The 24,422-nt window shown below is 46.1% G+C and overlaps 1 protein-coding gene across 9 annotated transcripts in view; it reads left to right on the forward strand.

Moving 5' to 3' along the window:
* The first annotated feature begins 11,143 nt into the window (after nt 1-11,143).
* Nucleotides 11,144-24,422, forward strand: part of LOC135290537 (zinc finger protein 532-like) — a 33,601-nt gene continuing 20,322 nt past the window's right edge. Inside the window, exons 1-4 of one of the 9 annotated variants that reach the window (XM_064404465.1) lie at nt 11,144-11,300; nt 11,778-11,919; nt 13,529-13,638; nt 20,668-23,015. In XM_064404465.1, the coding sequence (XP_064260535.1) occupies nt 20,688-23,015 (2,328 nt within the window). In that variant the 5' untranslated portion in view covers nt 11,144-11,300; nt 11,778-11,919; nt 13,529-13,638; nt 20,668-20,687. The other 8 variants (XM_064404463.1, XM_064404464.1, XM_064404469.1 and 5 more) reach the window with 8 other exon arrangements.

Consider the following 24,422-nt stretch of genomic DNA (forward strand, 5'->3'; position numbering starts at 1 on the left):
TGTACTACGTGCATATGTAGTTGCTACATTCTTCTATGCCTTCCAGCCTTAAAAAGCCCAAGATTTTATTGAAACAAAACATGGAAGGAAAGAATTTCCTTAACAGAAAAGAAGGGAAATCTGAATCATGAGCTTCAGCTCAAGATATATAGATCTGGGCCTGGGCTGATAGCCTTGCTCCTCAAAGCTAAACCCCTGCCTCTCGAGAGGTGCAAAGGCATTTGATCTTCAACAGGTATCCTTGGAAATATTTGTATATGCATGTAAGTACTTCTGCGTGTGTGAATTGATTTAAATCCTCTGTGGGAAGTATAGCATAGATATTGCCATCTTAGATCTGGAATTCAGTTCCTGCTGCGTTCATAGGAATTCATTTCACAGATGTTAAATAGTCAGCAGTTAGGTGGTGCCAAATTCTTCAGGCGTAAACCCCTGCCCAGGTCTGAACCCTGTGACTCAGCAGCAGAGCCTCTCTTAGCCTTTGGCATTCATAGTGCCTGTGTAAATCATGCTACATTGATTCTAGGCAGATTTTCCTCTGTGTGCATAATCCATGTAGCAGTCACCAGAGTGAACGCTGCCGTTCAACCTCATCACCCTTTTGCACATTTACATCGAACCTGACTTTGCTAATACCTTTAACAGAGTTTCTCTAAGTGACCTAAATCACTCAGATTTGTCCAAATTGTATGACAAAAGTCTGCCTGTGACAGTAGAGTGTCTAGAAGAAAACTTTATCTGTCTGAACCCTCTTTAAAAAGAGACTGGTGATGGAAAGGCATTTTCTCACTGCAGCACTGTCTTTAGGAAGTGCTCTGTTTTAATCATTAGTGTTCAGAATGAAATACTCTGCTTCTTCAGAGCAAGCAGCAAGCAGCACCCATTTCCTTTGGCCCAGGTCCAGGAAAGCACTTTAAAAGTTCAACAGGCATAAATTAACATTTCAATCTCAGTGAAATTGGTGGGATTAAAAGACATGCCTAAACCTAGGTAGTTGTTACTGCTCTCTTTGACTTGTGGTACGCTTTTTAAATCAAAGCCTCGGGGTTTTGGTTTTTTTCCTACAGTGCAGTTATTTGGAGATAATTATTTTTTGCTGAAGTATCTGGTAGGCTAAATTACTTTGCCCTCTGCTGTAGCATTGCTGTACTGTTTTGTATAACTTAAGTGTTTGTTACTTGGGTTTGGATGTTGAATATGTTTAGAAGAAAGGTTTAAGGTAATCTAAATAAACTCGGGCCTCTCTGGCAAAAGAAGGGTTCATGTGCTTCAGAAAGGCCAAGACAGTTCTTCCATTGTCCCTCACCACACTGCAGTAAGGTAGGAGTGCATTTACCTCCTGTACCTCCAGAGAGCTGTGCAGGCTGACTCCTCTTGTTATCCTGAGAGTCCTGAAGCTGCCTCTGGCTCCAGAAGACCATCTGCATCATGGAACTCTTCAGCAGATTTCAGGGCTGGTGTTGCTGTCTCTGTAGTTACTGCCTTGGTTCATGCGTCAACTACTTTTCCTCATTCTGTCAGCTAATTAGTGACTTTGGCAGCTTTCACACGCAGTAAGCTCCTGGGCTATGTTCACCCTGACACAGATTCCTCACTGCTGTGATGTGGATATGTTTTGGTATTACTTATTCCTTGCACAGGATTTTAGTTCAGGGTACAGTAAGATCTACTCACATTTTAGAGTGCAGCTTTCTGAGCTCCAAGGTTTTTGCTGGGAATTGGAGATAGGTTTAAGTATCAGGTGGAGGAGAACAGGTTGGGAATTTGGTTTGTTGGGGTTTTTTTTTAAAAGATTGATCATTTAGTAATTGCAGTAGTCTAGGAATGGAGTGAGGACACCTCTGTGTTGTGGCATTGAAGCAGTTAGTAATTTCTAAGGTATTGCTGCAGCAATTTAGTCATAGCAGGCTCATTTGAAGAGCTAATGAGAAGAAATGCTGCCTCCCATCCCTGCTGGCAGGCAGTGAGCAGGAGCCCCGGCTCCCCGTGGGGGCGCGTTACCACAGCGACCAGCCTCCGCATCTGCAGCGGATGTGGGAGGAAGCGGCCAGCCCTTCCCCATCTGCCCTTCCGACAGAACCTGCTGGCACCCTGCTTTCAGCTTTCAAAGCACTTGCAATTAGGATGAAAAGTCTTCAACCTGTTAAGCAAATTACTTCACTACACAGAAGATCAAGCAGCTCTCAGATGCTTCCTGGGCTCTCTGATGACTTGACGTGGTGGTTATGATTTATTTCATCTCTCTAAAGATGCGCCAGCTCTGCTTCCCGACATCCTGTAAGAAGAGGGATGTTGACTGTGCATGGCACACAGACTCATCGAATGCGGGGAGTTGGAAGGGACCCACAAGGATCACAGAGTCCAGCTCCTTGCTGTGCACAAGGACATTCCCAAGAGTCACAACCTGTGCCTGAGAGCATTGTCCAAATGCTCCTGGAGCTCTGGCAGCCTTGGGACCGTGATCATTCCCTGGGAAGCCTGGTCAGTGTCCTACCACCCTCTTGGGGAAGAACCTTTTTCTAATATCTAACCTAAATCTCCCCTGCCCCAACTTCAGGCCGTTGCTTTGGGTCCTGTCAGCAGTCACCACAAAGAAGCTATCAATGCCTACAGAGCTAAGCACCTCTTCTTTGGGTTACCATCAGGCAGCCTGTCAGAAACCGCTCAGATGATTCTGCTCTGAAAGGGCTGTTTGCCAGAGCTGCAGGTGTTTAAAGCAGTCCCAGGAGTCTTTGTTCACATCCTGTCTTCTTTGTACCTGCCAGCTCTTTTCCTCTCTTTCCTCTTCTGCTGAATGCCAGCAGTATGCATGAGACCTGTCTTGCAAGACCGAGATTGGTCCAGAAATTTTTCAGGACTGCTTTGAGATATTCATAACGTACAAAATCTGGTATTTTTTTGGTCTGTAAGAAGCATAACAGTCTTTTAAGAAGCTACAGAGTTGCTATAAAATAGTAGCTTGCTGATTCTCAAAGCTTTGTAGGCTTTGTTTCATCCCTGCCTTAGGGATATGCAGAAAATTGCTGCAGATTCTGGTTCAGTGTTGCAGCTGCAAGAAAACACAATTTTGAAACACCCATTGGATTGCTAGCTCTTATTTTATGGAAGTAGTGGGTTTATTTAATCAGAAAATAGCTCTGCTTCACGACAAGCCGTTTACCCATGCTGGCAGGTGGAGAACTGCAGCTGTTTGCATCTCACTGCATCCCAGCACATAAATCAGAGGTGGGACTCATTACCACTGCAGAGCCTCCCTGCTAGTTCCTCTCTTGCTGTCTGCACTAGGATAATCCAGGTTTTAACATGAGTACAACTTGCTTTCCTGTGGTGGGATACACAGGAGCAAACCACTTGCCAGCTGAGTTTTACTTGGAATGAGGTGTTTTACCCTCCACTCTGGTGTTGCCTTGCCATCAGCATCTTTTTTCCTTTTCTGATCTGTGAGAAGAGCCATGTGCCCAGCAGGCCCTTAGTACCTGCATGTGCTGGGACACCTTTACACCTCCCATCATCCTGTTCTATAAAACAATCCATGGGAACTCCTCATCTCTGCTGCTGTCAATCCAATAATCCCTTCTTTTCTTTATAAGCTCCAATAAACAAAAACCTTTTTTTGTTGTTGTTTGATGGAGACTGTAAGTTTCCACAACTGGAAAAGCTCTGTCTGATGTCATGCAACAATTCTTAACAGAATACGATAGCAAAGAAGGATTAAACCCAGGTTTGTTACCTAAAGGTTCCCAAGATAAATAACTGCCCTTTCTCAAGTAATTTTGTTTACAGTTCTTTTCCTTTTAGACTAATTAGTTACAGTATTTTCTTATTGCTATAGTCTTGATGCTAGACAATCGTTACAATACAGTTAACATATAGTTAATAATAGGGCTGTCTTGAGAATGGCATTAGCAATGTTTCTCCTTATACAAGTTATCCTGAGTCACTGGTGACAGCAGCTTCTCAAGCTGGCAGATGGTGTCTCTGTAAGAAAACATGTTTTCTTGCCTTGCCCATCAGTTCATTCCCAGACTGAGCAAAGAGAACTCGGTGGTAGTAGCATCTGTTGATGGAATAGTTCCTGTTAAACTCCATCTGCCTGCCAGCTCTGGGATGTTCAAACTGTGGTGTATATATAAGGTACAAAAGGTATTATTAGAACTCTGATGTATCACAAACTAGAGTGGGTTTAGTTATGTAAGACGGACATTTTTGGACAGCTCTAAGAAGTAATAACAAAATCTCATGGGTAGAGAGATGATGCTCAGCAGTTGCTTTTTCAGCCTGCATTATTATTTGCACCCATGCAGTGCAAGATGGAAATTTTTGACTGATCTGAAGCCAAGCCAGTTCTTGCAGGGTGGCTGCGTGGGAGCCTAACTTCTGAAGCAGAGGTTTCAGAGGTGAAAGGACAAAGAGAAAAGATCCCTGGGGCTGAAAGGGAGGATGACCCCCCCCAGACAACGTGAGCCTATAATTGGCCAAGCAAGTGCAGCCAGCCCCCAGCACTGTCACTAGTGACAGCAGGAGGTGCCTTGCCAGTGGCTCCCGGTGCCCACTGCACTGCATGGGAAACCCACGCTCAAGCGCCTCGCGTCCCACAGGGAGCAGTGCTCTGTCCCTGGAGGACCCTTCCAGGCAGAGGCTGGGAGCTGGAGCTGGAGCTGCTGCAGCTGTTCCTCCACATGAAACAAGTCAAGAGCCTGCCCACTTGTACTGCAGAGGGGAAAGCCATCTGAGACTGCTGATCTGGTTGATGGAACTAAGCATGGGCTGCTACTGCTACTGAGCGTCGAAACCCTTGCGGCTGGGGCTGGATGCTGCTCTGGTGCCTGTCCCCTCCTCTGTACCCAACAGGTCATCCTGGTCTCCTCTGTCCCTTTCTGAACGGGAGAAGGCTGTCCCTAGTGCTGGCACATCCGTGTGGCATGCAGTAGGGCGGTGCAGTGTGCCAGCACAAGTGTTTTTCTAACTCAGGTGCACTCCAAAGTATTTTTGGTGGTGTAGGTTGTTGGGTACTTTTAACACTTCTGTGGAATAGCAGAGCACTCAGCAGGTGGAGAGTGCAGCAGCTTCCCTCCCTCTTGCCATGCTAACACAGGCAAAGTCATTTTTGGAGCATGGGTAAGCCCAGTAAGGATTTTGTGAACTGGCAAGGACAGGACATGTACCTTGGGCTAGGGGACTGCCTGCAGCAGATCTTGGGGGTCAGGTTGTCAGGAAAGGGAAGCTGCCAACAGGCTGTTGTTTGAGCTGCGACCAATAGCCAGCTGTTACTAAATCGTGTCTGGTGGGAGAATCACTGCAGAGGCAGCAGTATTTGCAATTTGAAAGAAGTTAAAATGGTGATAACAACTCCCGTCTGTCCTAGGGAGGGACCAAAAACCAGAACATAGCAGCCACCAGCCCCCACTGGGAGTATCTCTTGCTGATCACTGTGTGTTCAGAGATTTGTTCAGTAGACTTTTATGGCAGCAGACGGGAAAGCTTGCAACATGGGAAGTAGTAAGTAGTGTTGTTACACAAACTAAATGGAATTTGTGTAATCCTGACTCATCTTTGGTAGGTGGGGATGAATCAGATGTCCTTTTTCCAGCAGGAGATGCCAAGGACCAGCATGGAAAGTATGAGTACTTGAAAGACTCCCTGGCCATGCCGGCCACAAACCAGCAAGGTGCCTTGAATTTAACTTGGCTTTCATTGTAGGAAAATCATCATGGGCAGCCTGGAATCAGGAACCACAGCCAGGCTGAGCTGCTGCTGCCACCCTCATCTGTGAGGACATTTCCTGAAGCAAACAGAGGAAAAGTGGCTGAAAAATCACTCTTGGGTTCCTCCTTCTTTTATTATGTGCTTATTCCGTTTTCCAGAGAAGGCACTGGAAAGGCAGAAGTGCAAGCACAGCTGCTGCTGGTCCCGAGTGCCTGTGTGCCCGTTCCTGCAGAGGGGCAGCACCCCTTGTGTCACACAGCACCATCCCCAGCACCCCTCTCCCCAGCTGTCCCAGTGGCAGCCCCGAGGGACCAGCAGGAGCCCCGCCAAGCTGTGTGATTTGGGATGGATTTCTCAAGCTCACTGACACCCAGAGCTATGCAGTGCCTCCCATTTCCTAAGGCTCTCCCAAAGCAAGGGTACGGCTGTGCCTGTTGTGTCTGTTCTCACAGACACAGAACCCACTTGGGTTCTGGAATACAGTGTCTTCTCTCACTTCTTGGTCTCCTCTTCCACGAAAGAAGTGCCTGGAGCACACAGATATGTCTGGCCCTGCTCATGCCCATAAATCATGGCAGCAGTTGTCACACCTTTCAGGACCACATATGTAAACTGCTGTCAGTTTCTGTCCTCTACTTCACTGCTTGAAGTGATGTATTAAGTAGTTTGGTGGGATATATACTTAGCTTTACCAAGATTTTCTGAAAAATTTTTAGGACATCTAGGACAGAATATAAGTTTTACAGCAACACTTGCTCTCTTCGTGTGGTCTGCGGGATCACTGCATGGGTATTACTCATTTCCCATGCTGTGTTCAGGTTCAGTGCTCTCCTTTTGCTGGGTAAATGCACAGAACACACAGCACAGGAGCTGCTGATGGCACCATCTGCAAAAGCCTAATGGCTCATTCATTAAGCAGTGAGAACCGGCACCGCCACAGTCTAATCAGATATTGTATGATGAATAATTCAGAAATAATCCTTGTATACTTGAATTAATATAAGGAGGAGGAAGGAAAAAGCCCCATACATATGGCATGTTAGGGGAACAAAACAGGCATTCTTCAATGTGCCAGGCTGCTGAGCTCTGTGGTACTGATGTTAATCACGCAGGTGGCTAATTCCTGATGAGCAACTGACTGAGGGCTTCTGGCCCAGCACCCGGAACGTGTTCGTAAGCGGAAAATCCAAATGTAACAGAAAATCCAAAAATCCATCAGCAATATGCCTGTGGTTGTGTTGTGTAAGCAGGTGGGGGACTGAGTTTGGGAGGTGTGGCCTGAGGCTGTGCTCTTTGTGCTGCTGGAGGATGGCTGTGATCAGGTGTGTGCTGTCCCTCAGCAGCTGCTGCCTGCACATCCTGAGCTGCTGCTCTGGCTAAAGTACTGGTGTGATGCACTCAGCACTGAGTGCCCAGTGCTCAGGGAGCCTCGGGGTGGCAGATGCTGTATAAATAGAGTATACAGACATAAAGTATTAGGGTGCATATTTTACCACCAGAGCCTGTAGTGACAGGGCAAGGGATGACAGTTTTAAATTGACAGAGGGCAGGATTAGATTGGAAATAAGAAATTCTTCCCTGTCAGGGGAGTGAGGCAGTGGCAGATTGCCCAGAGGAGCTCTGGCCACCTTGCCTGTGGGGAGCAATGTTCTGCTGTTGCTCCTCTGGGAGCAGTCAATTTCTCCAAAAACGGTACTCCTGTGCAGAAGAAATGCCTTCCCAGCTTTTGACAATCATCAAGTCATACAGATTTTTCCATTTCATTTTTCCCATTTCATATCTAGAAACGCTTGGGCTTGAAGGCACACTTTTGCCAACAGATGTAACCCTGTGACAGTGCCTTCAGCTGTCTGCCTTGAACGCCAGTGTCACTGCTTGGCTGCTTGGGGATGAGCCAGCAAGCGCTGCAGGCATGTGGCCTGTGTACCCGGCTTGCTGCATGTGCAACACTGAGGCTCACATATGTGCAGATTTTGAGCAAAGCCCTTTTTTCCCCACTGGGAATACACTGCACGCTATAGTTCACATGTAGTAAGAGCCTGAGGTGTGTGTGTTCTGCTCTTGCCTGCTCAGAGGAGCTGGGAGCTCTCAGCATGGCACAGCATGGTGTTACCTCATATGTCACACCTCATGCATGTGGAAAAACTGAGGTATTGACTGCAACTCCTCACAAACAGAACTGTTTTAGGCCCACGATCCTCACTAACCAACTCCGATTCCTTTGGATAATGCTTTGTTTGCTCTGGTTTGTTAAGAGCCAGAAAAAGTATAATTAAGCCCTGAAAAATCCTCTTGGCTTTGTATTATATCTAAATCAGCATCTCTTTTATAGATGATTAAAAATGGGAGTCTCAAGACATTGAGTTGTTCAAGATGTTGCAGTATTTGGGCCTTTACAGCATTTAACATCTTGAGAGTCATTAGGGATTCTCACCCTTCATGCTACTTGGGCATTGCAAATGTTCACTCTGCAGTTAAAGATTCTCTCCTTACACGTGGATAGCATGAGTTGCCATCTTCCATGAACACATTCTTTAAATCTGGGGGAAACTGCCTGTTGCAGAGATGTTCCTCAGCTCTGGGCGGTGTTTGTAGATTTCTCCCTACCAAAGTCCTTCATCTTATCTCCTATGAGATCACCTTCTTTTAATAAAACTCGTAATTTTAAAAAGCAGTCCTGGGAGGTTTAGTCCAAAATGTAATAGAAGATATATTTTAATAACCAGGAAAGAAAATGATTTTTTTTCCCCAAGAAAATACCTAGAGATTAGTGATAGGAGCATCTGAAAAGGGGAAGTTTAATTGTAAGCTGGTTTTTAAATACTGAATGTTTAAATATACGTGATTAAAGGAAAGTACCACTGCATTCTAAACAGTGATAAAAAGAAAAAATATAAGTATTCTAAAACAAGAGATGTATGCTTCTCTTCTGCTCTTGCTGATCACATGTTACAAGAAATTTTATGGTGAAAAAAGCAATGGAATTAACAAACACTATTAAGCATTTGCTGGAAGTTGTAAAGCTGTTACTCTGAAAACAAATTTAGGATTGGAAATATGGAATCTGTATTTTACCTTCCTTGCTTTAAGTTAAGCATGTTTTGCTAGCTAAAAAGGAAATGTTCTCTTATTGTTCCCCAAATGTAGGAAGGACAAAACAGACATTATTTATTCTGACATAAAAAATCAGATGTAAATTGACTTCAGTTTTTATTGTGTCAATCCACCTGCAAAATCCTCTTTGGTCCCAGCACATCTTTAAAGTGCAGAAGCTCTGTTTGATGCAGTTAAAATTGATCCCTGTACAGAAGGCATGAAATGAATACACCACTGTTCAGCGTTCTGAATTTCAAGAGCCTTAAAATCCTTAGAAGTTAAATAATTAAGAAGTTATTATTGCACTCAAGTTCAGCATTCACTGTAGCATCAAAGTGTTCTGAGTTGGCAGCACTCCTTGCTGGCTGCTCAGGAGGAACAGCGGGTCGCACTGGAGGCATTTCTTCAGGAAAAGAAAAGGAGGGGCTCAAGGTTCCCAGAGAAAGAAGCACAAGTTCTGGGACTCTGCAGGTGTCAGCACAGGGGACCAGGAGATCCCAGCTCAGAGCTGCAGTCCAGCGGGAAGGATCCACTGGTGATGGTTGCATTGGTTGGGATGAAGATTGTCCATGCGAGGACAGCAGGGCTGGGGACTTTGAAGCTGGCTGCTGCAAAGGCAAAGGATAAAACAGGATAACTGAAACAAGGAGAATCCCTCCCACCACAGGTTCTAAGCATTATGTGGCAGAGTGTCTGGGAGAGTGAACAGGACCTCTGCTCTAAGACTTCAGACATAAGGTCAACGTGCCAAAAACTCCCAATGCAGAAGTGACTGCAGGGACATTCATGGTGCTGAACCTCTTTTTCTGTGTTCTTGAATTAAAAAAAAACACTGGACAAGTGCTATCAGCCTGGCATGACTTGTAAAATATACTTTAAATTCTCTTCATTTTACGTGTTTTAAGTCAAATACTTAGGGTGAGACTTTTTCTCCTATGGAGTTGCCAAGGACACCTGGCTGGATGGAAAACAAGTAGATTTGTGTGAAAGGCAGCACACGCAAGGACCTTTGTGCCATGTATGAACTGTGAAATCGATTAACATTTCAGATATTAATACCAGAGAAGTAGTAGCAGCTGCCATCTTCTTTATGCTATTATGCAAGCTGACCACAGAAATTCAATATAAGTAAAGAGAGTGTAGTTTTCACTTCTTTAATCAAATCAGTTTACTGGTGAATTGGGAAGAAACAGGGTGTTGTAATTATCATGGCCTAATTCTGCAAGTCACTTACAGGATGAGCCCAAGGCTTGTGCAAGCTGAACTGCATGACCCTTCTTGAACATTACAACTAGTGCACCAATCCACTTTTATATAATCCTAACATCCATTTATTATACTCAAATTCAAATCAGTAGAACCTATGTTCTGCTGCTGTTTTGCTTAATTGGAACAAGGTAGAATGTTTATGTGGAAGCAGGATTGGAGCAGCCGGGGTACGGCGCGATTGGTAATCCCCTGCCCTACCGATACCTGCGGGCACAGCTACTGGGGCAGCTTCCCACAAGGAGCTGTGCTTGTGCAGAACGCCTTTGGGACTCTGCTGCCTTCCGAACAGGCTCATAAGACACGTTAATACACCAGCATTATTTTATCCGGAATATTTAGTACACTGTATGCTCACAGCGTAAATTTGAGACGGGTGTTTTGTATTTAAAGCCATTAGTACGCTTCAATAAAGCGATTCGCGTGCAAAACCTTACATTCTGAAAATGGTGCTGCACGGTGGCAAGAGAGAGAGGGCGGGATCTCGTCCTGCCGTTCCTAGCAATGGCGATGCCGCCAGGATGCTGCGCAGCCAACAAAGGCGGCCGGTCACAGGCAGCGCACGGGCCGTAAGCGCTGTGCAGGCGGGCCCCAGAGTGTCCGGCTAACCAGGTGTGGAAGGAAACGCAGCATCGCTCCGGGACACGGTTCCCGGCCGCGTCCCGGGACCTGGGGGGTGACCCCGGCCGGGCCCGGGCACAGCGGCCGCACCGCCGGCGGAGGGGCTGAACCGCCAGAGCCGGCAGCGAGTGGCTCCTCCCGTCCTTTGTTGGCCTGCAACCGGAGCAGCGGCCGCGGGCTCTTCCCCCGGCTGCCCTTCGAGGCCTGAGGCGCTCGGGCACGGGGACAGCCCGGCGGGCCCCGAGCAGCGTCTCGCACGGCTCCCGGGCGGCGCCGGCTTCAGCGCGGGGGAGATCGGCCCCGGCGGCCGGCGCGGTTCTGCCCGCCGGCAGCGCTCGGAAACCCCCCCGAGCTGTGCGGGCTGCGGGAGGCCGCGACCCGGCCCCGGCCCCGCGGCGCTCGGCGGCCCCGCAGCCTCCCCGCCCCCGGCACTCTCCAGGGAGCCGTTCCACACGGAATCACACGGGAGCGTCTCCCCATCTGTGCCGCCGAGCACCCCCACCCCCACCGCCCAGCCCCGCAGCCTCCTGCCATTATGTTCCTCCGACGCGGGGCCGGGCCGCGCCGCGGGCCGTAGCCCTGCCCGAGCCCGCCGGCTCCGGCCGCAGCAGGTGTGTCGCATGGGGACCGGAGGTTGCATGCTATGGGGTCGCTTCCTCCCGGCCCGGCGGCGGCCGGAGCCCCGGGGGCACCCGTGCAAGGACTGCCCGGGCCGGCGGCTCCGGGCCGGCCGGGCGGGGGCGGATCGTTCTCCCCGCCGCCGAAGGGGCCACGGCCTCTCCTCCCCGGCGTCCCCAGGGTTCGCAAGGCCCGCTCGGACAGGGCCAATTCGGGCCGGGAGCGCGCAGACCCGCGGGGAGGTGCCCGGGGCCGCGGCAGCCCGGAGGAGGGAGCGGCCCCCCGGGCCGAGGGGCCGAGGGAGGGCCGGCCGCGGTTGCGGCCGCAACAGCCTGTGTGGGGAAGACGGGCCGAGGCAGCGGAAGAACATGGTGGTTCTCCCCAGAACGGGGTGGGGATGAGGGATGCGAAGAAGGTGTCTCCGCAGGGAGGGGTGCAGGGTTGTGCCCGAGACCTCTGTTCAGTTGCAGGTGCAGCCAGGGGCAGAGGGGCTTTGCCGGGGTCGCCCACCCACCCGGAGGGAGCCCTGCAGAGCAGCATCTCCCGCAGCCTCCGAGAGGAGGGGGTTTCAGCGCGTAGGCGGAGGTGGTTACTGGTGTTCCCAGAGCAAGGGTGAGTAGCCAAGAGGAGCGGGGTGGCTGCTGTCTCGGTCTGGGTGCCTGTCAGCCATGCAGGAGGAAGGCCCTTGCGTGGCCGAGGTGAAGGGGAGCGGGCAGGAGCAGAGCGGCCACGGGCACAGGTGGGTGCGGACCCCCGGAGCGGCGTGGGCACCGCAAGGGGCTGAGACCCTGGGCAGGCATCGCCTGAGAGGCGCAGCGCCGGGCAGGCGGTCTGTCCGCACAATCTCTGCGGGGTGGGAGCTGCGCAGAGCCTGACCGGGCCTCCCCAGCCGCCGGGTGCAAGCCGGGGGGGCTGCCCAGCCGTGGGGCCGCAGCTCGCTGCTTCTCAAGGCCTCCAGCGTAGTCGAATAGCAAAAGAAAAAAAAAAAAATCAGTGCAGCAGCCAAGTCGGTGCTGCGAGGAGGGGGCAAAGGAACTATTTTGTAGGCATCTTGCTGCTGCGGAAATGGATTTCTTGAGGGGAGGGAGGCGCATTTGTGGGTACTCTATAGTAATGCTGCTCAGAGCACAGAAAATGCCACTCGGGCGGCCCCAGATGGAACGAGGAGTGGGGAGGGCAGATGGGAGAAGCCCTTGATCGGGCACCCCATGGCCGTGGGCATGAGGGGACAGATGTGACGTGTGTGAGTAGCCACCCCTCATCTGGGGAGCAGAGGGGCAGCAGTCCGGGTTAGCAGCCTGTCTCCCAGGGCTGTGGCCGAGCCTGCCTGGTGCTGCAAGAGAGATCCTATGAGGATTTTTATTGCGGTCTCTTTGTTAGCTACAGACAGGCACGCACACACAGCTCTCAGCCAGGTTGTGGGAGGTAAGTGGGGGAGGCGAGCAAGGGAGCGTGTGGGGGGCTCTGGGGAGCAGGGGCCGCGTGGGCCGGGCAAGAGGGGAGCCGGGGCACAGGGCTGTGCCAGCCCCGTGCCACACAAAAACCAGCCCCTGCGATTTTCAGGGTCTTGTTGGCAACTCAGCGAGGGTTGCCATAGCTTTTTATGTAGGGTGACCAGAACCGGCTGGAACTGGTTTGAGGCAGATCAGCTCCTGAACACAATGCAGTCACTGAGCTACTACACTGGGATAGCTTCCTCCCTTCATGGCAGCCAAAAGCAGAGGAGCTTGCAGAAAGATACCATCCCAAAACAGTATGTGAATGCACACTTTAGACACACAGCACTGGTATGTGGCTAACGTAGTCATAAAGGGTTCTGTATGTAAATGTACATATTTGCAGTAACTGCGATTACTTTGGCTTTTCGTGCCTTTTTATGCTTAAGGAATGGGCAAGAGCTGAGATTTATGACCCTTACTAAAATATTTTTGCTTTGCAAGGGTGGGACACTGGTTATGCAGTCTATTTTAAAACTAAACTAAATAAAATAGATTGAATTATTTGTAATTGTAGATATGCTTGTGACTGAGGATGCTTTGCATGCTGTTTTATTTACAGGGTGCTGTCTTGTGGTTTGCTTCCTTAGGAAACATTAAGGGGGGGGAGTTGCTGTGCCTTTCTCTAAGGCCAGAAGGAAACAATATTATTGTAGAATTTTGCATAAAAGCATTGAAAAGATGCTGTAAGGCATACTCGTTTTCCCTTTTTTTTTTCCTTGTAGGCCTATTGATTGGGGCTGCCTTTAACCCTTTGGTGTTTGCAGAGGTAATGCGGCTGTGGCAGTAACTGAGCACTGGCTAAAAAAATCCCTCAAAGGTCAAGGTTCACAAGGTGAGAGTGGTGGTTTGGGCTGAATAGAACAATAGCTGGAGTTACATCCTGATTGCACACTTGGCACATTAGGAAGGAGACAATTGTTTAAGTGTTAATGAAGAAATGCTATTAAGGTCCTCCAGTTTTAAAAGGATTAAAGCTATTATTTGTAAAGACTTACTGGTATCTTGGCTAAATACAGTATTTTCATTGAAATATGTCCAGATAAACTTTTTTCTTCACAGTGTAGTGATATGGAATAGGCCTCTGAATGACAATCATGAATTGCCGACCAGTTGTGGCAGGGAGCTGTTCTGTGCTGTATTAAGAGACTCACACATGCAGGATTTGCTGTCTGATTATTTACACATTGTTGTTTGAACACATCTCAGAGACCCAATACTTGGTTTTTAATTAAGGTCTTCAGTGTTAAACATGTACTTAATATCGCCTACGAAGAAAAAACCTGTGCAAAAGAAATAGCTTTTCTTAAACTTTTGTGACCTGGGGAGGATTTTGCAGCAGCCAAGTGGAAAGAAGTATTTTGGGGGGGGTTGGATGGAGCTCCAGTGGTGTGAATTATAATATTGTGCATAGGAAACCGGATGGGCAGTGCAGCAACTGCAGAGGGGTGACTGATTTTAACTTACAGCAATGGATAATGGACAGAATTTGTAGTTTTTCTTTCTCAGCTAGAAAATCCAAAATGTGTACTTAGATTTGAGCTGACGTTTTTATCTTATATTGAAATCTGAAGGATTCAGAGAGAGGGAGAGGGGCAGAGAGAAGGAAGCAGTAATGAATCTAGCAAAGGGAAGAACAAAGGCTGTTAGAGCTTGCACAGTGGATCACTAAACATTTTGCCTGGGGGATTCTTTTGCTAGAACTGTTACTTCCTATAACAGGAAATCAGCAACTCTGGAATCCCAACCAGTGTGATTTTTTAAAAATCTTCCTAGTCCTGGCTGTGTTAGCTGGTTTGGTAACCTACAATCAAGCTAATATGGAGGCAGACCATTGGAAATACTCTGTTGTGGTGTGAAATGAGGGTCCTTTCCTCTGTGCTCAGCAGAATAGACAGTCCTAAAAGCCTTGAGAGGTTGTGGATACTGGGTAAGTTGTGTGCTGGCTGCTGAGGCAGGGTGACAATACAAGGGAACCTTTTTGTTTCTGACTGCAGCAGATTACGTAAGGCACTGAGCTATTAATTGTAGAAAAGTGAAAATAGCATGCTAACATTTGGCCTGAAATTCTGGGTTTGTGAGCTTTACTGCAGCTGTGATGTGTTGTTTTTCAGGTTTGATAGAGCAGTGAATAGCTTGTGGTGGAGCAAAAAATGCCTGACAGATCTCTGTGATGATTTCTGCTCCTGTTCTTCAGCGTCAGGATGCAGAGGGTCTATATCTGACTATAGACGCCTGTAGCAGAATGATGCTTGCAAACAGGAATTCTTGTTGCATGATAGGAGGAGGATCTTTTCCTGATGAGGATGCATGTTCTTTTCCAAGCGTCAGCTAAAATTCATATATTACACATGAGCATCTTTTGGAATTTTTTTCCTTCTGCCAGAATAGTAGGCAGCTTTAAAATTTTAAGTTCTTGGATTGTGACAAAATTCCTTTAATCTGTTTTGTTTGGGTTTTTGAATGCTATCTGTATTATGTATTTTTATTTTTAGCAAAGGAGATTTTGAATTTGCAGGGATTTTTGGTGTCTGTAAGATGAGAAAACTGAATAGATGGAGTCTGTGTTCTTGGTGAGTTATCTTTTTTCAGTCTAATATCTGTAAACGCTCTTCATCAGGAGATTTGGATGGTGCACGCAGGCCAGCTTTCCAGCAGCAAAGGCTAGTGCTGGAGGGCTGGTCTTCTGTATCAGCACCCAGGATCTCATTTTGCATTGGTCTCAGTTATTTGATCTTCAGAATGAGGGTAAGGATTTATCACATTCCAAGTCCTTTGGAGTGAATTGACTAACTCTTGTTTTCCTAGCCATATGCCTATGTGTTAAAATACAAATGTGCAGCAGAGTACCCGGAATATATGTTCAGAAAAACCCAAACTTGACCCTAATGTTCTCAGGGGTTTGCATATACAAGGCCTGCTTGTTGCCCTGATGGGCCCTGCCTGGCTGGGAGAGCTCCTCATGCTGTGCTTGGGCCACAGTTGTCATCCACTTCAAAAAAGGTACCTTAAAGGAAAGAGGTGGGAAGCTTGTGCCATTTAGAATGCAATTCTAGTGTGCACTCATTTGGGAATCTCAACATTTTCTTCATTGTTGTTGTGCATTTGAATTATTCACGTGGTACTGTCCCAGCCTATTTTGCATATAGAAGCACAAAATTAAGCCATGATTATAATTAATTTCTAAGTAGACTAGAAAAAGAGTGGTATGTAGATTTCCCTGCTTTTCAGGAATTCATCTCTGTTTTAGGAGGGATTTGGGAATGAGGTAGACCCAAACCGTGGCCTGAATCTCTTGATAAATACAGGATGTGGCCAGCTGTAGCTGGGGATGGCCTGTTCAGCCCCATGTTGTGCATAAGGAGATTCCTTGCTCACGTGTTGAAACGTCCCTGTTCTTTTTGCCAGCCAAAGGCTGATTGTCCTGAACTTTGAACCAGCTGTGCATGGTTCTCTTCAGACTGTGCTAGCAGAAGATTCCCTTCCTCTTTCCCGTCTCGTTTTCTCATACCCAAAGAGAACCTGAAATACCCAGTTCAAAAACTGATGTGTTGTGCTACAGGATGAGGCTCCTTAGGGAGTCACAAACAAGAAGTAACACTATTTTGGCTGTAAGAATGGTGGATTAAGTCTTTTACTCATTGAGTCTTGAGCATGGAAGCAAATTGGATTTTCCCCTTTTTTGAAGGCAGGTGGATATGGTGTCTAATATAGAAAAAGTAGGTTCTTGGGATAGATTTTAACTGTAAAACACCTCATACTGCACAAAAATGTTTACATTAGGACTGGTATGACCTTACTGGTGCTGTGGATGCCAGATGGATGCTAAATAAGACCATAATCCTAAGAAGTCGAAAATTCTTAGGGTAAGAATTACTTTGCATATTACAAAAGACATTTCTGTGATTTGTGGAACTCGGTGTTTGTCTGGGTTTTGCAACAGTAGCAGGTCATGGGCCCTTTGATAGTGAAAAGGAACCTTTCACTATGTTCATTATGTAGATGAGCATGAGAGCCATTGCTGACTGTGGTTGGAGTGGCCTCTTGAACATCCCACTTGCCTGCTGAGTGTGTCAGACCAGGCAGGGCTGTGATTGGAGATGTGGTTCCCATTTCCTGAAGAAGGTTTTGTGGTTAGATTAGCATATTGCTTTGTCTGTCTTTACAACACTTGGCTTCCAGAGCAAATGACTGTAAGTCAGTCATAATTACTAATAACCAATGAACTGCTCATAATCTGTGTATTAAGATGAAGTTTGTCTAATGTCAGGATATATGTTACTGTAATTCTGATTGAATCCCTTATGTCTTATCTATCTGATGAGATTTCTTGTCACAACAATACAGAAACCAAAACCCAAAAAAGTATGGTTTTATGCTGGCTGGGCTGGTATTGCTCTCTGTGTAGGCATTTTCTTCCAGAATGAGCTTGATGTTATTTAAGCATGGTTACTCTTGTTTGGAAGTGGAGTGTTACTCCAGATTACTGGAAGTTTGCTCTGGAATAGTGTGTCTGCCTGGGGATCAGTAGAAGTGACGGACCAATTCCTACATGTGGCTGTAACAGAACCAAGATGCTGCCATGTGCCAGATCCTGAAAAGAGGTTTCTCAGTGTTCTCTCAGTGGTCTCATTTCACAAAACTGGAAAGAATGCTGGTGTTTTTGGAAGAACATGCCAAAGAAAATGTCTCCATCCTACAGGATACACAGAGCTCAAATGTACTATGAGGATGTATGGATGTAGTTCAAAGAGTGGTAAAAACAAAAGTTTAGGGCAGGAAAAGGAATGTAGTCACAAGAATGTGAATGCCATAAGTAGAGGAAGATTAAATTTGGTGGTTTTCCTATTTCCTTTGATAACAAATTGATTTGCTGCTGAGGAATCTGAAGGTGAGTAGTTGTCTGAACAAAAGCAAGGAGGCAAAGGGTAGGAATTCAGTAAGGCAGAAAAGATGGTCTGGTCCAGTTAAAGCAGTTGTATAAAGTTGTTAGATTTGTGGTTTAGCTATTTGGAAGATCTGGATGAGTAGGAAGGTGAGTGTCAGGGAGGAAGAGTTGGTTGGTTCTTCAAAGGTTAAGGATTAAATAAAAAAGTAAAAATTGAGCATGTAAAACCATGATTGTGATCCAGAAATTATAGAAGACTTCATGCATAGAAAATATTAATTAGAAAAGTATTGGGAAGGGATGAGGATTGTTTGCCATTTCTGGAAAGCTTGAAGCTGTTCTTGTACCTGGTAGACAAAAATTAGGGGTCTGAGCAATTTGCAGATAGGACCTGGCTGGGAGCTGCCAGGTTATTCTAGTTCCTTGTCTTCATTAGGCTGTTGGACTTCCTCAGAACGATTCTGATTGGAGTGTTTACAATTGCTTGGCTTTACCCAGAAACACACCTTTTAATCTCAGCAACAGCTTCTAGGCAGTTTGGTCTTTCTGTGGAGAATGCTGGGCCTAATTTGCAGGTGTCCTGAAGCCAGAGCTACAAGATAAAATTGACTTTGAAAGTAAGAAAAAATGTGTGTTTCTCTGGTGTGTCCCCTCATCTCAACAGAGAACATAGAAGGGTAGGTTTGTTTTTCCTCATATGGCTAGAGTTGTTCCCCCTGTAATAGGTACAGATAGAGAGGCTGAGGAGCGATAACAATTCCATGCAGTAAAACAAAACATCAGTTCTTCAGAAACAGCTGTTTACTTCGAAGTCCTACTTGTCCTGCTTGCTGCTTCTGCTATCAGAGGAGAGTTCTCATGGTCTGGTTCTTGTTTTGACATAATTCCCCGAGTGAGTACTTCGCTGGAATGTGGTTATCAGGTGAACTGGAGTAAAAAGGCTGACTGGGAGAAGCAAGGCAGTAGAACAGACAAGGAGTGCCTTGCTTTGGCTAAAAAACTCCGTGCCCCATGTTCTTCCTGCTGTTCACAGGATACATTTGAGGAGATGTGTTTCCAAAGAAACAACAAGGTTGGAAGTCATGCACACGTGCTTTGGGAGAGCATGAACACAAATAAACCACTGCTGGTTCACCCCCAGAACTTCCTTTCAGTGCGATGCTAACGCACAGATGCAGGGGTGGGTGTTGTGACTGAAGAGATTCGGGGAAGCCATGTACTAAGGGTATATTCAGATCTGTTATTTTAAGTTTTTAAGGCTCGTTGTCTTCCCAGAAGTTCTCTCAACCACCATCACAAAAGGAGAACCCAGAAACACTTCACCTTACTGCTTTGTGGCTCCCCATCTGTGTAATTCTATTAGCCATATCCAGATTTTTTTCCTTGTTACTTTTATAATTGAATGATAAGTAAGCAGAGTAGTGCTTGAATTTTTGAAGAAACTGGTTTTCTGTATAACTTTTGTCAAGCACTCTCAGAGCACTTTTCAAAGAAATTCCAGTTCCTGGAAAATCATGATTTCCTAGGGAACCAGGAGCTTGCCTTATTTCCTCTTCTGACGTATTTACAGGCATCATGTTGGCCCAGAGAAGGAATAGACTCACAGCTCGTCTGGCAGCCAAGGTGCTGGTTGATTTTAATTTTGGATAAAAGGCAGAGTTTTATCCTTAAAGGAAAGAGTTACTAAAAGGTTTGTGGAGGAAAAAAAAAAAGGGAGGGGGGAGGAATGTGGCTACAGACTCCTGGCAGTTGTGGTGGAAACATAGTTTATATACTGAATCTTAAGATGGGTGCCCTAAAATAGTGAGGATGAGATTAATAAAATGGCCAGGTTAGACCTTCTCTTCCTTGTGTATCACAACTAACCATGTTTGTCTCCCTTTTTATTTAACTTCAATTGCTTGAAAAGTTAGAAGAATGAGAGAAGCTCTTGATAAGGGCAGCAGTGGTTCTCAGTAAAGGACAGTTGTGTCTCCTCTGCTGGGCAATTGTGATCTTAAACATATTGGAGGAAGAGGAATTAAGTGTGTAAGCAGGCCTTCATTCATTGTTATGGGTAAATGTTAATTAGACTCCAAGATATGTAATTGGAGGAAGTTTCAGACTATGGAGACTATCTAGCTCTTTTTGAGTGTATGCAACAACTCTAAAAAGACACCTATGGACAGATGTACAACCAGAATGCAACTAATTCATATCCCAGATTATGAGAAACTGTGTTAAAGCTTTCTGTCAGTTTACATGGATTTGATACGCTTTGGTATGTGCAATCTTTTCCATTTAATCCTCATAGAAACTTGCTTTGTCATTTTGATTCTATGCATGCATCTATTTTTGATTAAGGACTTCATAGGTTAGACAGAGGGCTCAAAACCATTAAGTGAACTGCGTAAACAAATTTCTAAACCCTTTTGTATTTATTTGAAGCTGTTTCATGAGATGTCTGTGTCTGTTCCAGTATCCTTTAAAAATTTTCCTCAGCTGCCTTCTCATAGCCCACAATGACTTCCAGGTAGCCAGTGTCGATGATACCTAAGTCTTACAGATGTTTATATCTTCATTATTTTCAGGAAGATTAATTACTCCTCAGATGAATAGTGCAACTATTAAGGAAAGTCAAGACTTAAGAGAAATTACAACTGTCTTGTGTTATTTTTATGCTTGTCCAGGTATTTTGCAGTCTGGGTGGGTGAGGATAGGAGTGAGTGTAGAAGAGGGAACAGGAAGAAAGTCACTGCAGTTTGGGCCCAGAATAAAGTTGCCAGGTTACCATCTGTGGAGTTCATAAATTACTATAGCTCTTGGTGTAATAATTCAACTGTACACTTGGACACTGTTCTGTAATGAATAATCTCTGAAAACATTACTTCAGAAGTGAAATGGCACTTCTTTGCGTGGCAGATGTGAACAAGCGCGTGTTTTGTATAAGGCTGGGCTACTAGTGCTTAAAGTGATGACGTTTTCCTTATTTTACAGATTTGCTTCCAATCAAATACATGGCCATGGGGGATATGAAGACCCCAGATTTTGATGACCTTCTTGCAGCCTTTGACATACCAGACATGGTAGATCCCAAAGCAGCTATTGAATCTGGACACGATGACCACGAAAGCCACATAAAACAAAATGCTCACGCAGATGAAGACTCCCATGTCCCATCATCATCTGATGTTGGGGTGAGCGTCATTGTGAAAAATGTGCGTACTATTGATTCTTCCGAAGGTCTGGATAAGGATGGCCACCATTCCACAGGCAATAGCTTGCACAATGGCTTTCTAACGTCAGCAGCTCTTGAGAGTTACAGTAAAGATGAAGGGAAATCACTTAAAGATGATGGGTCAGCTTCTGAGACTACACTGAAGGATTCAGCTTTCAACCAGTTCAGCCCAATATCAAGTGCAGAAGAATTTGATGATGATGAGAGAATTGAGGTGGATGACCCCCCAGATAAAGAGGAGATACGTGCAAATTTCAGAGCAAATGTCTTGGCAGGATCTCTATCGCAGCAGGAATATGACAAACTAAAGGCACTTGGAGCAGAGAACTTAATTAAATCTGGAATCGCTGTTTCAAGTAGTGTAGATAAAAATAAAATTGCTAAAAGAGAGACAGAGACAAGCTCCATGAATTTAGGTGTTTATGAGCCTTTTAAAACTCGAAAAACAGAGGACAAGTTACTAAAAGACAATTCTGAGAAGCTTCTTGAAAACAGGGTACTTGATGGAAAACTGAGTACTGAAAAATGTGACACAAATCTTGCCAGCATTTCCCAGTCCAAAGCGAAGTCATCAGCAAAGCTTTCGTCCTGCATTGCTGCAATTGCAGCACTGAGTGCTAAAAAGGCAGCCACAGATAGCAGTAAAGATTTACAGTCTAATTCAGGAGAGTCTTCTCCATTACCAAAAGACATGAGTGAAAGTCCCCGGGCTATTGAAAAATCTCCTGAGTCTCAGAGTCTCATTGATGGTGCTAAGAAGCTGTCTGTCAAACCGCCTGATAGTCCCAGAAGCGTCTCAAGTGAGAACAGTAGCAAAGGGTCTCCATCTTCTCCCGCAGGGTCAACACCAGCAATTCCTAAGGTTCGCATAAAAACCATCAAGACTTCTTCTGGGGAGATCAAGAGAACTGTTACTAGGGTGTTGCCAGAAGTTGATTTGGACTCTGGTAAGAAGCCAGAGCAGAGTGCTTCCATGGTAACCTCCATGACATCTCTCTTGTCCTCACCAACTTCCGCTGCTGTTCTCTCCTCTCCTCCCAGAGCTCCTCTGCAGTCCTCAGTTGTCACCAATGCAGTTGGATCTACAGAACTTGCCCCCAAACAGGTCACTATCAAACCCGTGGCTACTGCCTTCCTGCCCGTTTCAGCAGTGAAAACTGCAGGTTCCCAAGTGATCAATCTGAAACTGGCTAACAACACCACAGTGAAAGCCACTGTCATCTCTGCTGCGTCCGTGCAGAGCGCCAGCAGCGCCATTATCAAAGCTGCCAACGCCATCCAGCAGCAGACGGTCGTGGTGCCGGCATCGAGCCTTGCCAGTGCCAAACTTGTGCCAAAGACAGTCCATCTTGCCAACCTTAACCTTTTGCCTCAGGGTGCTCAAACCACCTCTGAACTGCGCCAAGTGCTAACAAAACCCCAGCAGCAAATCAAGCAGGCAATAATTTCTGCAGCCGCCTCGCAGCCTTCGAAAAAAGTGTCTCGAGTGCAGGTGGTGTCATCTCTACAGAGCTCTGTAGTGGAAGCATTCAATAAGGTGCTGAGCAGTGTCAATCCTGTACCAGTTTACATCCCAAACCTTAGCCCCCCTGCCAGTGCCGGAATCACGCTACCAACACGAGGTTACAAGTGTTTAGAGTGTGGCGACTCGTTTGCTCTTGAGAAGAGCCTGACCCAGCATTATGACAGGAGGAGTGTGCGAATTGAAGTGACTTGTAATCATTGTACAAAGAATTTAGTTTTCTACAATAAATGTAGTCTCCTGTCCCATGCTCGTGGGCACAAGGAGAAGGGCGTCGTGATGCAGTGTTCCCACCTGATCCTAAAACCAGTCCCAGCAGATCAAATGATAGCATCTCCTTCCAGCAATACTACTGCGGCCATGCTCCAGAGCGCAGGAGGAGCTGGCACAAAGATCCAGACTGGCTTAACTGGGACAGTGATCTCGGCCCCTGCGAGCTCTCCTGTCATTCCAGCTATGCCGCTAGACGAAGATCCATCAAAACTCTGTAGACATAGTCTAAAGTGTTTGGAGTGCAATGAAGTTTTCCAAGATGAGACATCTCTTGCAACTCATTTCCAGCAGGCCGCAGACACAAGTGGACAAGTAGAGTATCCTATGTTTACATTCCAATGTTTCATCTATAAGCCTAGGAGACTTTGGATATGTTTTTACTTTCATTTAGCTGTTAATTATCTGAACCTCTATGATTAAAATGATAAATGAAAACCACAGAAAGTCTTGCAAGCACTTACATAGTGAATGCCAACACTTTTTAAAATAAGACTTAGAATCTTTTTAGGCCCTGAAGTCTGAAATTGACACTGTGTATTTTTGCTAAAATTTAGCATTACCTTTCTTACAGCTGAACATGATAATACAGAAAATAATCGTGGGTATTACTAATAATATGTTAACGCTTCTTTCTGTGCTTTGGAATTTGACTAGCCTGTGGAATCCACTTAATTGGCACCCTCATTAACAGCCCGTCTATTCAACCTGAATGATAACTTTAAGTGATTAATTCTAGATTGGTCTTCAGGTTTTAGAGTTTTCACCAAGTGCCCTAAGCGAGCGAGGCATTCCCCTCCCGTGCAGGGAGGGACTCAGGCAGTGACAAATGGCACACTGACTACTGACAGGAATGCTGCTGTTTGCCTCAGCTCTTCCTCAGAAAGTGCAAAGTGCTGTTCTCACTTGCACATCTTCCTTTCTGTGTGACCATTGGTTTAGTTGGTTCGGTTTCTTTTCCTCTTACAAATGCTAATGAGTTCGACATAAAAACCATTTGAAAATTATTTACTAATGTATGTGGCCTGACCTGAAAGAAATACGTCATTCAATAAAACTTAATATTAATCAGTGTGCGATGTATTTTATAATCCTGGCAGAGTGAAGGTGGTTAATTAAATGATATGGTTGGATCTCTGTTGGGGTGTGCCAATTAAAAGGGATTCTGGTGTGTTTCAAAGCATTCAGGTGAGCTTGGTGCTCCAGCTTCTTCCTGAGGGAGAAGCTGAAAACCTGCAAGCATGCTCAAGACAGGAATGCCCCAGGAGTCTTCCTGGGAATCACACAACAGTGGACAGGCTAAAGATTTTTAAGTCCTGCAGTTAGGAAAAAAATGCACAAGTCCTAGGAGCACAGGCAGGTTCCTGTCAGGATCTATTTGCTACATGTAGGACCTATTCTGTGCCACGAAGCACCTACCACTACAGGTGGTAAAGAAATTTGCACGTGGAAATAACCTTGATTATGTGGCTCTGCCTTACCTCCTCCCTCTAACTGGCTAGCAGAGTTACACTGGAATCATCTGGATTCCAGGTGGAATGCCATGCAAGTGAATTTCTGTTTGTAAGATACTACAAGTGTGCATACCTGAAGGAGTTTCCTTCAGCAGAACATGTCCATCCATAGATGCTGCTGCAGTTCTGAACACAATCTCATGGCTGACCATTAGAGTATGTTCTGCACCAACTTGGGCTACTTCATACTCAGGGTGTTGAGCTAACT

This window comes from Passer domesticus, chromosome Z (assembly GCF_036417665.1).
Source record: "Passer domesticus isolate bPasDom1 chromosome Z, bPasDom1.hap1, whole genome shotgun sequence".
Taxonomy (NCBI): Eukaryota; Metazoa; Chordata; class Aves; order Passeriformes; family Passeridae; genus Passer; species Passer domesticus.